This window comes from Trachemys scripta, chromosome 7 (assembly GCF_013100865.1).
Source record: "Trachemys scripta elegans isolate TJP31775 chromosome 7, CAS_Tse_1.0, whole genome shotgun sequence".
Taxonomy (NCBI): Eukaryota; Metazoa; Chordata; order Testudines; family Emydidae; genus Trachemys; species Trachemys scripta.
The window spans coordinates 122,853,966-122,869,967 of record NC_048304.1 but is presented as its reverse complement, the minus strand read 5'-3'; the positions used below and the strand labels follow the sequence as shown (position 1 = coordinate 122,869,967).

At 42.5% G+C, this 16,002-nt stretch overlaps 1 protein-coding gene across 2 annotated transcripts in view; it reads left to right on the top strand.

Moving 5' to 3' along the window:
• WBP1L (WW domain binding protein 1 like) overlaps positions 1-16,002 on the top strand; it is a 79,117-nt gene that overhangs the window by 28,032 nt on the left and 35,083 nt on the right. The window contains exon 1 of one of the 2 annotated variants that reach the window (XM_034775402.1): positions 15,046-15,274. The exons of the other annotated variant lie outside the window; for it this stretch is intronic. Within the exon in view, the coding sequence (XP_034631293.1) occupies positions 15,248-15,274 (27 nt within the window). The 5' untranslated portion in view covers positions 15,046-15,247. Of the gene's footprint in view, positions 1-15,045; positions 15,275-16,002 lie in introns of those variants that run through there. 2 annotated transcript variants of the gene reach the window in all.

Genomic DNA, 16,002 nt, shown 5'->3' with positions numbered 1-16,002 from the left:
AGTGGAGAATCACACATCCTTTATTTGCAACTTTCATCAGAGTAGTACAGAGTTGTGTGGGCTCCATGCTTCTGTCACTGAACAGTGCTGCGTGAGTTTGAGATCTCAAAAAGGGGGGGGAGGGAGAATATGGATTACATTATGGGAAGAAGGAAGTTGCATACTGGGAACTTGATCCCTGGGTGAGTTATATCTATCCCACAACACATTGTGAACACTTCCCAGGAGGCATTGTGCCAAATGGCAGCATGTGGCACACTGGGATACCTACCCGTGGTGTACTGCGGTTTGCATCGACACACGAACTCCTGGTGAGGATGTACAGCACTGACGCAAGCGGCCAAACATGCATGCATACAAGTGATTAACTTTGGCAGCTGTATGTTGGCATAAATTGCGTTAACCAAAGTTTGTGGTGTAGACATGGCCTCAGTCCCCTGTACCCATTCAGTCCTTGTCCTTGTTTTTACCACTGTCCTAGAAGATTCAGTATTGAATCCAATTGCCTGTATTTTCTCTTACTCTCTGAAGATTGCTCAGTTATTTAGGCCTCTCAGAGTTGGTAAGACAACTCCCACCTGTTCATGCTCTCTGTATGTGTGTATATATATCTCCTCAATATATGTTCCACTCTATATGCATCCGAAGAAGTGAGCTGTAGCCCACTAAAGCTTATGCTCTAATAAATTTGTTAGTCTCTAAGGTGCCACAAGTACTCCTGTTCTTTTTGCAGTTATTTAGGGTTATTCACTCTCATAGTGCAGGGGATGACCTTCTACCTGTATCAAGTTTTCCCTGATTAAAGGGAGCCGATAAACCTCAGGCTTAAAAGGTTGGCATGTTTGAGTTGGTGAGTGGCCAGTTCTAAAACCAAGGAAAATTACCTTCTTTAGACAAGAACTGTTGGAAGTCATAACATTTATTTGCAACTATATACCAATTAGTTAATATGCCTATCTCAGCATAAGAATATATAATGGTCAGTACATCTGTAGTGCCTTGTATATAAGGATCTTGAAGTGCTTTACAAGCTCTAACAAATTAAGCTGCCTCCACCTCTGAGATATGTAAGTAATATCCCCATTTTGCTCACTGGGAAAGTGAGGACTAGGAAAGCTGAGACTTTGTCAAGGTCAGAATCTGGTGCAAAGTTGAGAATAGAACCCAGATCACCCAAATCCAAGTTCTTTTCTATAATCTAAAGACTATGCTTCATATTTTCTTTATCAGAGAGAGAGAGGAAAAAAAAGGATGTAGAAGAACAAAATATCAATATAAAATAACTTTAATCTTCTGAGGTATTCCTGTGTCAAGTATGGCTGAGCCAGACCTTGCTGAATAAAAATGGAACTTTTTTCCCTGTCGGTGTCATGTAGAATGGGACTATTATGCTATTTGCATGGATTGGTTTAGGCAACCAAATAGAATAGGGGGATTTCAAGGTGTTTCAGCCTGAGTTTCTGTTGTGCTTCCAGATTAACTCTTCTGATTTGGTCTCTGCAGTGGAAGGACCTCTATGGGAATGTTTGAGATTTCAAGGTCTAAGACCGCATTGTGGATGTGCTACCTGTCTTGTAAGAGAAACCAATGTGAAAGGTGGGGTTGGCAGGGGTGAGGGTTGCAACACAGGTTAGGCGGGTAGCAGACATAAATATGCTTTGGTGCCTTGGAAGGCAGACCAAGTCTGTAACCTTGGTAACTCTTGTGCAGTCAGTCTAAAATGTGTGCTTTAATGGGGAGTGAGCGGTGGTTTAGAGTGGAAAATACACCTTGTGCACCTCCAAGAGCAGTCTTAACACTTCTGTGTAGAAGGCCACTCTCTGCTTTTTGGCTTCAGTTCTTACCTTCTTATCCTTTCCTTTCATCGAGGGTCCTCCATATCATTTACAGAACCCTGAAGTTCCTTTCAGTTGCTCTCCTGATTCTTTTTAATCTTGCCATCCTCCTTCTTCAGGCCATGAAGGACTGGACAGGACTTCTTTTGGAGCCGGTTAAAACTTAACACCTAAAGAGGTTATCGAGTAATATTGAGGCACTTCCTTAACCAGCCCCTCCCCCCTCACTCGTGGGCTAAGTATGCTACTTTTGTGTATGCTCCTAGCCCTTTTTGGCCTAGCGTGTGGAGAATTTGGGAATCTTGTCTTTCTCAGAGCATTTATATAATGCAATAGCTAAATAAAATTGAATGAAAATACAAGATGAGCTATCGTGTGTGTGTGGGTAGGAGACATTTCTCCTTTACACTCACTAAACTTTTTTTTGCTTTTCTGTTGGCATCCCTCTCAATCTGCAAAGCTCATGATTTTCACTTCTGCTTCCCTCCTCCCCACGTTTCTTCTTATGTGATTGTATCTCTGAATAAAGGATATTAGTGATAGTTCCTATTTTTGTGGTTTCATAATTTGGTCCTAAAAATTCTCTAGTCTGAAATATGGGAAACAGTGTCTCGGTATGGAAAAAGTTTGGAGGAGGTGGGCAAATCATCGTGGTTCAAAATTACATATGACTCTCTTCTTTAGTTTTTGAAGGTTGCTTTATTTATAATTCTGTAAATCGGGGTAGGCAACCTATGGCACGTGCGCCGAAGGCAGCACGCGAGCTGATTTTCAGTGGCACTCACACTGCCCGGGTCCTGGCCACCAGTCCTGGAGGCTCTGCATTTTAATTTAATTTTAAATGAAGCTTCTTAAACATTTTAAAAACCTTATTTACTTTACATACAACAATAGTTTAGTTATATATTATAGACTTATAGAAAGAGACCTTCTAAAAACGTTAAAATGTATTACTGGCAAGCGAAACCTTAAATCAGAGTGAATAAATGAAGACTCGGCACACCACTTCTGAAAGGTTGCTGACCCCTGCTGTAAATGCTTTTTCTATTTTGAAAAAGTTAAAAGACTGAAATAGAGACTTTGTAACAGCAAAGAGTCAATGAACTTTTTTGAGTGTTCTCTAGCACAAGCATTAACTCTACAGGCTGTAATGCTCGTCTTCTTTTTAAATATGAAGTGGAAAACATACAGGATGTGTAATATGGCCAAAATAACATCGCTGTGAGAATCTGAACTCTTGCTTTTCCTGGCTCTTCTGTTTTTAACTGCTCAGCCTTAAGATTGCATTGTTAATGTAGCTGCTTTGTATGTGCTGAGGTAAAACTGATAAAAATTTCATTTTATTTCCAGTCTCAGTAAAGTAGATGAGTTAATATTGCAATGAGAACCTGAAGCTTTTCGCTTCCTGACTTTTACATTTAAAATCTTAATATTGCAGTGAAGTCGTTTGCATTAATATTTCATTTTCCTTGCCCACAATACTACTGATAATACAACATTTAAGTTGAGAAAACCAAAGAATCAAGTCAGACGATGCAGAACTGAGGGTTCATGGTTCAACCTTGGCTGTGTCCCTTGAACAGATGTCTCCAAATATAGGCTTTTTCTATCATTGTACTAGCCAAATGATACAAACTAGAATTTATTAAACAGCTTTACAGAACATGCATACTGGGCCAGATTTTTGGTTTTACTGGTGTCAATCTAGCATAATTGTCTTCTTTGGAATTACTCTGGTTACCCTAAAAGGAGAGAGATCAAATCTGGTCCTCTGCACATACCATGGTATTCCCACTCCCATTAGGGTTATCAGTGAATATTCTTATTAATGTATAGATTAGTATTTACTAACTAACTTTAAAAGTGGAATCTTGCTGTCTAAAATACCATTTCATACTCATGTTCATATTCTAGTGAAGATCAAAATTTTTATGAGAACAAAATAAAAAAATGAAGATAACGTTTTTAGTTCGAAACTTACTTGCAATTTTCTAGGTGACTTACCTTTAATAGTCTTCACAAAGAAACTATTAAAAACATTTAATTAGTGCTAGTGTGCGTGAGCAAAAATTTTGATTGATTGAAATTTATGGGAAAAGTGTATTAGAGTTTCCTGCGGAGAGTTAAACTAAAAATACAATGCCCCTGATGGCCATTGGTCATCTTTAGAGATATAGATCGATTATTCTCAAATAGGCTTACCAAATTTGGGTCAGAAAAATTATCTTGCCCCAGTCAAGAATGCCCTTGAGTCCAACACTACATTAGGAAGAGACACTAGGAAATTCAATTTTCCTTGGCAAAAAACTCCTTTGATTTCCTACTATTTGGTAAAGAGGGGTAAGTGGTTTCATTTCAGGTTGTCCCTAAGACATAGGAAAAAAACAACAACACGGGCTCAGGTCCATCCTGAATCACTTACCTAGTAAAAGTTCCAACTCTGTATCCGAGAACAAGTCTCTCTTCTAGAAGAAAGTGACTGCGGGTTCTCTGCTCTAGGCTTTGCAGACATTAATGTGCATGTGAAGATGTACCTGGAGAAGTGCCTTGTACTTGTGATATTGCTTTCTGGACTGGCGTTGGCATTGCATGTATTTACTAAACACTTGATGATCATAATGGCATATCAACATGGGGAGTGCATGTTAATATACCTATCTCCTAGAACTGGAAGGGACCCCGAAAGGTCATCAAGTCCAGCCCCCTGCCTTCACTAGCAGGACCAAGTACTGATTTTGCCCCAGATCCCTAAGTGGCCCCCTCAAGGACTGAACTCACAACCCTGGGTTTAGCAGGCCAATGCTCAAACCACTGAGCTATCCCTCCCCCTATGTTTTTCCTATTTGGATAGTTGACTGATCAAAGGCAGCACTCCAGAATGGATCAAAGCAGCCCCACCACCAGTTTTTCTCTCAGAAATAATCCTTTTCTCAGATCCTTTCTTTCCCTGCAAGGGACCAGGATATAATGGATCTGGTAAGATGACTTTGACAGGACCAGGAGGTTTCAGCAAGACCTGTGTTGTCGATGTTGGCCGTCATGGCCACAGTAGTGTTCATGGTACTTGTAGGAATGTGTTTACTTGAGGCACCATCAGTGGTTACAAGCAGCAGAATTCTTTCACCCTCTCTGGGTGGTAGAGAGAGATTGATGCGATGGCAGTCCAATGACAACCTGTAACTAGGAAAAGGACTTCCAAATTAACTGATCTGGATTGTAGTAGCCATGGGTGAATCCTGTTTGTAATGGGGAGCTCATTCAAGGTACTTATTTTTTCCAGGAATCCATTCAACTGAATGTCTGGAGATGAGGGTGGCACTGAATGCATTGTGGGCTTTCGGAGATCTGGTATTGCAAAAGGCAGCTCTAAATCTAATTGTGGAAAATTGAGCTGCTGTGTTCTAAGAAGGAAGGAACAGGATATTGCTTTCTGTTGCCTGCACTGCAGACAGGCTCAGCTGATCACGACTAGACGGCTGTGGGTAGTTATTACATGTATGATGATATGACAGATCTTTTTCTAATGTGTTTGCTTGAGAGATCTATTTACCATTCCTCTGAGAAACAAATTGTGTTCTGTAGAAGACCTTAAGTGCAACACTGACCGTGGACCTATTTTCCATTCTTTGGTTGAATGGGCAGGAATTCACAGGTTCCTTTCTCCAGTTCCCTTTGTTATTCAAAGGTCTTGGTCAAGATTAAAAGAGACAAAGGTTCCATGATCTGTGTAGCCCCTTTCTGGCCCAGGCAGGTTTGGTTTCTAACCCTACTGGCAATTGTAGAAGCCACTCTCATCAGGTTGAAAACTTTTGCTTTTGAGGTGTCTCCTACCACAGGAGAATTCCCAGCTAGAGTAGTACAAAGGATCTGGCCCTTGGTGTCTCACATCATCTTTGCTGTTTGAAAGGAACCTACCAGAAGGGCATGCCAATTCAAGAGGAAAAGGTTTTCAGTCTAATGCAAGATTGTCCAGGTGGGACCATCATACTTGCTCCCCAGGGAAACTTTGACTGCCTTCACTTGTTGGTGTGGGTTACAGATCTCATTAGCTTTCAGATCTCATTAGCTGCTATTTTGACATTCTCTGAATAAGGTGAATGCAAATAGTTTCTCTGCATTCCCTTTCTAGGTGCATGCCCGGCTTAGTACAGTAGAAATTTTGCACTAAAGTCCCTGGTGTCATGAGATAAATGTAGTTTTTGTGAAGCTTGATGAAACTTCCTTTTTAGTTGCTCAACTTTCTTAGTGTGGGAAGCAAATTTTTTCTCGTGGTAGTGACTTCAGACCAGGCCTGAAGTGATTGAGCCACCCTCCACTAACTTCTTCAAGGATAAGGTGAGGCTATGAGCTCATCTGAGATTCCTTCCATTTTAATCAGTCAATTATTCTACTATTGTTTTTCCCATGCCAGCATCTCCATTCTAGTGAGATCTCTTAATACATTCAGTGTTTCAAAAGTTACCATATGAAGTGGACTAAAGCCCTTAGAAAGACTGTCCATCCAATTTTTGGTTTTTTTTTGACCCTGTATTAGTAGGTCATGGTAAATCCAAAAGAATCTAACTAAATGTCTGGTTGCATCACTCATTTCTGAACAGTCCTGCATTTCACGGCTGTTAAGGCACAGGCACTCCAAAGAATCTGTTTCCTAGCCAGCCTCTGATCAAATGCCATTCACAAAATTTGAAGGGCATCCTTGAGTTCTCTATCTACCTTTACAGAGGATCAGTGGGTGGAATAAGTCTTTTGTCATGACCTGTTGTTACAAATGTATGCCTGATCTAGTATTGAAGTCAGTGGGAGTTTTACCATTAATTTGTAGGAAAGCGTTATTGGGCTCTCTTTCCTGGTTGAGTGGCCCAGAGTTCTCGCTCCTCAACTTACCTTTTTAGGATTGACTGTCTTTATTATTCAGGCAATCTATGCTTCACTTCAGTTGTTAGAGATTAAGATTTCCTTTCACCTATAGTTTGTAATATTTATTTTATTTTTAGAGGCATACACGGGTTTTTGAGTCTCCAAGAGTTAGGGTATATGTATAAAACTCACCTAAGGAGAAGAATTATAGATGAGATATTTTCAAAGGATTTGCCATTTTATAAGTACCTTCCCTGCAATATAGAGGTGGTGGAATCTCTGCTGTTTTTATTACAGATTTTGGACATTTTACCATTGGATCCAAATTCTGCTCAGAGAGGTGCACATCTTGCACTGCAGTGTCTGAGAGATTTGGATGTATCTTAGGGTATAATTTGGCCCTTACAAGAAACTGATGACTGGAAACACAAGGGGCTATCGGTGTTCCAAGCAGGGATACATACATACATGGTTAAGAACATAAGACTGGCCATACCGGGTCAGGCCAATGGCCCATCTAGCCCAGTATCCTATCTTCCGACAGTAACCAATGCTAGATGCTTCAAAAGGAATGAATAGAACAGAGCAATCAAGTGATCCGTCCATCCTCTGTTGTCCAGTCCTAGCATCCGGCAGAGACCATGGAGTTCTCACAGTTTTTTTTGGTGGCCTCAGTGTGTGGCCATCAACTCTTGCTGGTGGCCGCTCTGACAATGTTTCCTAAAATACTTACTTAACTTTAGGAAAAACAAATAAATATGCACATATACATGTCCAAATGATTATAATTTATTTACGTAGGGTGTTTTTGCAGATTCAATAATAAAAATAATGTACAGTTGTCTCTATGCTTTATTGGACCTAAACAGAATAGAAACAAAATAAGGTGCCTAGCACATTCTTGTCTTTTTTGGTGTTGTTGCTTTTGCTTTTTTAGACTTGCTACCTAATAAGGCTGCTGCTGTGAAAATTGATATTGGTATGTATCACTTTTCACAGCAGACTTACTAGCTGGCTGGGAGACAGTGAAAAGTGATATTAACAAACATACAAATAACACTTTTCATAGCAGACTTAGGCAGCCCCCGCAAGCCAGGGGACAAATTAAGCCCTGGATGGAGAGGTGGGTAGGGAGGCAGTGGGGGCCAGGCTTAGTGGGGTGGGGTGAGCCCGGGGCTGGAGCCCAAAGCCCCCCGATGGAGAATAGAGCCTGGCTGCAGGGTGCCAGGCTCTATTCTCCAGAATCTGGCGCCCGCCACCCTAGGGCTGAAGCCGGAAGCCTGAGCCCCACCACCTCTGGGAAGGTGGGGAACTCGCACTAGCTGCCAGCTCCTCTGGCATTTGTGGCTCCAGAGGAGGGCAGGGGTCCAACCCCTGGTGGTGGGCCCGGGAGAGAGGCCACTGCTTCTCTTTCCCCTTCTCCCCCCATCACTGCCTCCCGTCATGCATTCTGCTGTCGCCAACCCAGGATCTTCACCTCAAGCATTATGTTCATGGGGATTAGGGCAGGTTGCTCCATTCACCCCCTCCTGTGTTTTACACCCATTGCAGTGTGATTACTGGGATTTCTCCACCTTTAGTGTCCCAAAGGGAAAATGAGCTCTAGTAAAACTTATAGCAGTCAGTATAGCAAGGTGAAAGCTATTCCCTGATACTAATAAAGGAAGTTTTCCTGGTCAGCCTTGTCCTATTAGATAATTTGTTAGTGGGCTTTTTAATCATAGAACACGTAAGTATATAAAATAAGTGTTACATAAACTGAGCATAAATTATCCAAGGGGAGATGCTACAGATGTTCCAAAGGTGAGGATGCGGGCGGGGGGGAGAGGTGTTGAAAGTTGTGCCTCTGTAATGCCAAAACTGTCTGGTGTATGGATACACCACTGCAGTAAAAGAGATGGATATTAATGTTAGCAATGCTTGGGTAGAGTGCAGTGTTATGGTTAACGCAGGAACATGAGTGTTACTGGCATAACTTCCGCTTGCCATTTTACTGGTTATGCAGGGCCCCAGCAGGCTGCTGGGAAGCTGCTCATAACAAAATACGGACATGGGGAATATTTGGATAGCTTGTCGCTTCTTTAAAGGGGTCATTGTCAAGATTGCTAGGCATATATATAATACTGCTTACCTCTTATATAGCATCCTTCTTTGGAGATCTTGGAGTACTTTACAGAAGAAGTAGAGTAACATTCTCCTATTTTACCGATGGGGAAATAGAGACAAAGAAGTGAAGCAGCTTGTGGGTCAGTGGCGGAGCCAGGAACAGAACCAAGCTCTCTTGCCTTCTGGCTCAGTATCCTCTACACTGGGTCATATTCTCTCCATCTCTGTACACAAATCTAAATCAGTCTGCTGACCTGCTCCATCCAGGTGACCGAGGCGGGTATATTCTACAAGAACAGAGCAGGTATGGAGGATATGTTTTGCCTATGCCCACTAAGTTAGGTAATCCCAGTAGTTTGAATTAGCTGCTGCCTTGCAGAGAAGATGGAGTTTGAGTGGCAGCTTTTGTTTGGGTAACCTAATAGATTTTCCAGGTCTAGGGGACAGCTGAGTGGAGAGGGGAGGGAGTATGTGCATAGGGGGGAAAGGAAGGCATCTGTCATCTGAGATTTTTTTGGTGGGGTTTAAGGACTCTCTAGCTACAAACATATTTTCTTTCCCCATCCTCCAAATGACATGTTGCTTTCCTCTTCTACCATTAAACTGACTTTAAATGTTTCATATAATACTTTGTTTGTCTTCCACTTTTCATACAAACTGTGTCCTAAAATGCTATGCAGAATTAAATACTGGACATCAGACAATAAATGATGTCATTTGCTCATGCTAAAGACAGTTTGATTAAACAAAGGCATTCAGCTGTAAGGCCAGTAATGAATCAGTAGATAAATCAAAAGGCAGAGAAAAGAGAATGTAAGAGTTAGAGATAGAGAGTAGATCAAGATAAGCTGAACCCGGTCACTCATTCTATTTATTTAAAAGGGCTGGTCCCCTGAATGGCAGCTCAGTGATCTGGGCCACAGTTGGAATCCAAGCTTTCTGGACTAGAAGGAAGGACAAGAGCTGTGAAGGCAAGGTATTCAGCCCTGTGAAGAGAGTGCCTCAGATTCTCTAGCAGTCCATTCTGACTGACAAAACAGGCCCTGGGCTTCCTGCGTGGGGAGCTGCTGTCCAGTCATCCTTTGCAGCCAGCAATAGCCTTGGTCAGATTTGGAGGGAATTACATCCAGCAGTCTCTATTAGAAAGGAAGGGTTTGCCCATTCTTTGAGAGAGGTGGTGAGCAGTTGGGGTATCTACAGTATTCCTTGTTTATGCAAAAACATGAGCCAAAGTAGAAACAATGAACGTAGTAAATGCGACATTAGATTGTAAGATCTTGACATGTTTCCCGCTGTTTCCTGTAAGCACTTGTACTAAATCAGTCCAGAGCTGTACTTATAACAACACCCACGTCAATCCCTCACTCCATCTTAATTTGTATTAGATGTTCTAACATTTCAAAAAGGAGCAGCTCAGTGTTTGGAAAAACAGATCAAATTTCTTCTCCCAAGTATTCAAATGAATCATGAGTATGTTAAAGGAAATGCTCTGTAGGGCGATTTAGAAAACGTTTAGTGTGAGAGTATATTTAAGATTGAGGTTTCTGGGTGTGTTTTCCCCCCCCCCTTCCCAATGTATGTATGAAAACAAAATCACTGTAATGGAGAATGGAAGTTAAGATCAGATTTCTGTTACTTTGAGCCAGGCTTTTGTACAGTAATTTAGAAGTGCAATGTCTTAAGTATAATGTATGTTCAGAAACTGCTGTTCTTTTGACTAACTGGGGTTGAGCTTTTAGGTTCTTTGAAGATACCTGAAGAGACTCTCCTTAAGTCTTTTCCTCCTTGTTCTTCAGAGCCTGCACTGTACTGGTCAGTGCATGCTAACTCTTTTTGGAGAGGCACCCCTCAAAGTTTATGCTGGAGCTCTGTCAGTATTTCTGTTTTCCTATAGCAGTCTAGTCACAGGTTTGGTTTCTTCTTGTTAGATGGCAACAGAAACTTCAGAGAAACCTGGGGGCTAGGTAGACCAGCAGATTAACTGGCTGGTTTGGTGGTGTCATCTGAGTCCCTATCAGCATTTGTCTCTATAACATAAACGTTCCTGTTTGAGACACCCACAGGTGGAATAATGACAGTGGTAAAAGTCAAGATTGAGGTGTATTGTCAGAATTGGGGGTGGGTGGCATGCCTAGGAGATTGCTTAAGGTTGGATTGAGTTGTGGTACATTTGTAGAACTCTTCAAGGGGCTTTTGCTATGCTTAGCTGTAGTCTGTGCTGTTTTACTCTTCACAGTGTTGTTTTCAAGGAGTAACACCCAATGTGGTGGTGCTGTGGAAGAGACAATTACTGCTGACTCTTCTTTATATTTATCATCTCCCAGTAAATCAGAGTTTTCAGTTTTCTTCCAAGTATCCACCATGCAGAATTGATACTTGGCTGGAAACCTATTCATGCTGAGTCCCAGAGCCAATACAAAAGGAAGTAGAGCCTCTATATTTCTTGTAAAACTGAATGGTAAGAACAAATCTTAACCGTTCTCTTCTGGGTTTCCTGCTGCTTTCCTAAACTTGCAGGTGATCTAAAATTATCAAGCCCAGAGAAGACTGAGGCACTTCAATGGGACCTAACTAAGGGCTTGTCTTCACTACGGAGGTAAATCAACCTAAGTTACGCTATTCCAGCTGTGTGAATAACAGCTGGAGTCGACATAGCTTAGGTTGACTTAAGGTGTCTTCACTGCACTGAGTCGACGGGAGATGCTTTCTGGTTGACTTCCCTTACTCTTCTCGGAGAACTGGAGTACCGGGGTCGACTGGAGAGCACTCTGCCGTTGATTTAGCAGGTCTTCACTAGACCCGCTAAATCAATCCCTGCTGCATCAACTGTAGCAGCGTGGATCTCCCCATAATGAAGACCAGCACTAAAGTAAGTGAATGAGCAACACAATGACAGATAAAATTCAATGTTGATAAATGCAAAGTAATGCCCACTGGAGGGAATAATTTGAAATACTCATACACTTTATGGGATTCTAAATTAACTGTATCTGTTCCAGAGAAAGACTTGGGCGTCATTGTGGACAGCTCAATGAGGATCTCTGCTCAATGTGCAGTAGTGGTCAGAAAAACACGTTAGGATGCATGAGAAATGCGGTGGAGAGTAATATAGAAAATATTGTTACTTCATATAAAATCATTGGCATACCATTACCTGGAACACTGTGTTCTTCAACTGTGGGTCAGTGTGGATCCCACTGCCTATGAGATGGGATCTTTTTGAATTGCAGAGTCCATCAAGGCCATGAGTGCCACTTCATGCTTCTGTGCAAGGGCATAAAGGACTGGAGCAACTGCAGCTGCCACCCTCCCTCCATTCCCTCTTACCGCCTGAGGCAGCAAGACTGAATCTGGCAAGTGTCCAACCGTCTACTTTTCTTCTTGTTTCAAACTCATCTTCTAGATTTAATTGGAGAACAAATACTTCTTCACCCCTCCTTATCTTCAGTTCTCTACTTTGGACATTTCCTAAAACCAGAACAAAAGACACCTCTCCCCATACACGCCCCTGCACAGTGGAACAAGGTGCGTCATGCCTACCACCGTGGCAGACTCTAAACCTGGGTTTAAGCGCTGCCAGACTTCATTCCCCAGTAGAGCTGATGCCTATTCTGTCTGGGGAAGAGCCACATCCCTGATAAGCACTCAGAGTGAAAATACATCTTATCAATCACTTGCAAATTGAGGGACACGTGGCTGAAGCTACACCTGCGCATGGTCTTAGACCTGGAGGAATCATTCACCTCCAAGGAACCCAAAGGGTCATCCTCAGCAAGTGCCCCTTCAGGCAGATGCCACACCCCAGGCTTTAGGGGGTACAAAAAAGACCGGGAAGGAAAATGCTTTGAATTTTACACCAGTCACATTGATTCTGATCAGCTCAAGGCTGGGACCATCAGCACTGGCTGTCACTTTCTCAACACCATATCTGCCAGCTATCACTTTGGCACCAATACCAACAGACCTGGCACTGGTGTCAGCACCAGCTCCTCTGGCCCTGACCGCATCATCGCTGGAGCTGGTGCTGGCACCCCAACACACAAAGGAAGGGCCAAGCAGTGACAGGGCTCCCAGCATAGAACCGTCCCATGGAGAGAAGAGAGAAACTTCACTCGTCCAATGATAGAGCATCAAGCCCCCTTCTGAGGGAGTGGCGCTAAGTAAGCTGGGAAGCTGTTACTTTAAGATCAGTTACTTCCTTTTCTACTGTGTATCTAGAATCTGGATCTTGAGTCGCTAGATTTACTGCTGAGCTCTTATCTTTTGCATATGTACTGGAGACTCTTGTGTGATTTGCTAAGAGAGGGAGAATCAGTTGAAGTTGCCAGCTTGTCAGAGAGTCAACTTTTAACAGTAGGAACATAGGAATTGCCAGACTAGAACAGACTGGTGGTCCACCTAGACCAGTGTCCTGTCTCCAACAGTGGCCAGGACCAGATGCTTCAGATGTTGGCAAAAGAGCCCCTACCTTCCCAGGACCAAAACAGGAACGTGCTCCTGTTTATCATTGGTGTTGTCCATTTGCTTGGCAAAGCAACCGATGATGGTTTGAATGTTTCATCCATGAGTTTATAGCCACGTGTTATGTGGCATAATCAACATCGGGGTAACTTTTTGGACTGGTCATTTAAAGTTCTGATAACTTGCAAAAGGTAGAAAATCCAATACCTGAGCAGATGCAACTTACTACTAACTTCTGTCCCTCAGTTTCCCTGTTGATAAAATGGGGATGGTACCATGTAACACTGAATTCTGCGTTTAGAGGATTAGTTAGTGTTTGTAGAGGGCTTTCTAATGCTTGGAGGAAGTGTTGTGTAAGTATGAAGGATACTTACTACATTTCTCCCACCCTGTTTGTGTTCAGAGAACCCCCAGAACTACATGCTCAGTTTGGAAACAATTCAGGAACTTCTAAGAGAACATGGTAACAGTGGCTCAGGAGTGTTGAAGTTTGAAAAGGGGGTAATTGTCTCAGACTAGTGCTCACCAAACTTGCCTGTGAAGGGTTTGGCTGTTTTTAAGGCTTTTAAAAAATGTCATGCAATTGAAAATCAGAATTTATAAGAATTGTAAGTAGTTTCATTTTTTTAAAGTCCTGAAATGATTTAAAAACCAGTATTTCCCAATAAGGGATTTAATAGGCTTCTGTACATAAAGGACTCCTGCTCTGATCCTTCCCAAATATCTTTAATTTGTAGCAGCCTAGAGGCTGAGAAGATCAAATAAAAGAGAAGTTTCCCTTCTGTTAAATACCTGCTTAGTTGCTGCCTCTGCGCATGGGAGTGATGAGTGTTCTAGTTTGGCATATGACAGCTGAGAGCAGCTGCTGATTTAAGAGAAACAAAAAAAAGGGGCGGGGGTTGCTGAACTTTTAAAGTAGGAGGTATAGACAGTTTAAATTTAGATTACTGTCTGCTGTGTCATCTCCCCTGCTGCTGTAGAACTTGCTGTACCGCTTGTTTATGAGAGGACAAACAAGACTGGCATTCTCGGTGACTAGATAAGTTTGTTTACGAGGTACAGCCTCCCATTGGTGTGAAAGTGTGGAGATGGCTAATGCCCAGAAGTAGGGCGCTATGGGACAGCAATGTGCTCTCACTGCATGGCAAGGATAAAAATAGCTTCCGCATCACCCCTTTGTAGTCTTGCGTGGGGGCCCAGTCCGGCTGCCACTGAAAGAAATGGCGGCTTTGCCATTTAGTAAGCGAGGTGTTGTTTGTGGTGGTGAATTTGCCAGTAGTGCAGTAAGAACTATGGAAAGAAAGAATCAAAGTGGGCAAAACCAGGGGAGTGGTTTAGAGCCGTGTTCCATTTTAGCCAAATCCTCCAAGTTTGGAGATTCTGGTTTTGATCCATCTTCCAGAAACGCTGCCTGGTAGTGCAGACTACAAAGGGGCTCAAAGGAGCCACATCCAAACTAGACTGCCATTTTTGAGGAGAAATTGAGGTATTCTTGCTTAGGGGATTTTAATTCATTGAAGAGCTGTTCTTTAATCCAGGTTTTTATTCCATTTGGGGCATCTGGTTAGAGCCAGGAGAGTTTTCCTTGTTCACCCAAAATGTGGTGGTTCGTGCCCCTGCATAGAGCAGGGTTGCTAAATACCAAGTTGCATCGCGAGTTTGTCGCAAGCCCTTTTCTTGTTAATCAGCAGCTGTCTCCAGTTTTTCGCACTGTCTGAACTGATGTCATTTCCCCCTGGCCAAACCCTACAGCTCGGCTGCGTCTGAGATGTCACAGGGTGTGGGAGGAGAACGAGGGGAAGGGCGGAGAGCGAGCCGAGTGCACGCTGAGTTCTGGGACCCTGTTTACTTAACATTCCCGGCCGCGGAAGCCCTGGGTTCACTAGGATCGCAGGCGCACCCCGCGCACATCAGCGGAGGAAATGGTTGTTGGGGGACTTTAAAATTCCTTTGTTCCAAAGCGTTAGTGTGGATGATGAGAATGCAGGATGCCTTTCCTCTTGGGTCTGAGACAGGTAACTAGTTTGGGTTGGGTTGGTTGCTGCCGGTTCCGGTGGAGAACTTTGTGTTTTAGAAAATATTTTCTCACTTTCCAAGGAGAGAAGTAAAAGTGTGTGTGTGTGTGTTTTGGTGGTGCTGTTGCAAGACAACTTTCTTTTCATTAGCAAAGAAGAAACAAAACGTCAGTTCAGGAGAACAAGCTTTTGTTGTTGCAAGATTCACAACAAAGGAGGATTCTCCTGTGTGCTCCCTCTCTCTTTTTTTTTTGTTAACGTCTACTTTCCACAGGCCCTAATATGGAAATGTGTTTACATTGCTTTAAAACTTCTGTCAGTGTTTGGAGAGGTTTTTTTTTTTAATATATGGGTAATATTTATTATCTGGAGTCATGCTGTGTAGCAAAATAACTCACTGAAGAGACAAAACAGAAAATGGCAAAGAGTTAACATGTGCACAATGCCTGTTTTAGCAAGGCGCAGATCCTGGATTTGGTGACTTATTTAATAGCTTTGGAAAGTTGGTGTTTTAACAAGAAACAGTCAATTTATATTTGGTAATGTAACAAGGAATGAGAAACAGTAGCAACTGACCCGCTGCTCCCTGACTGGGAGTACATTGCCAACTATTTGTTCTTAAGTTTCTGAGAGTTCTAAAACTTGTTTTGGTCTGGGAGGCATGTCTGTCTAGAGATCTAACTGCAAACTGTCCTCAACACTACTAAAGTCAGTAATGTACAATAAAT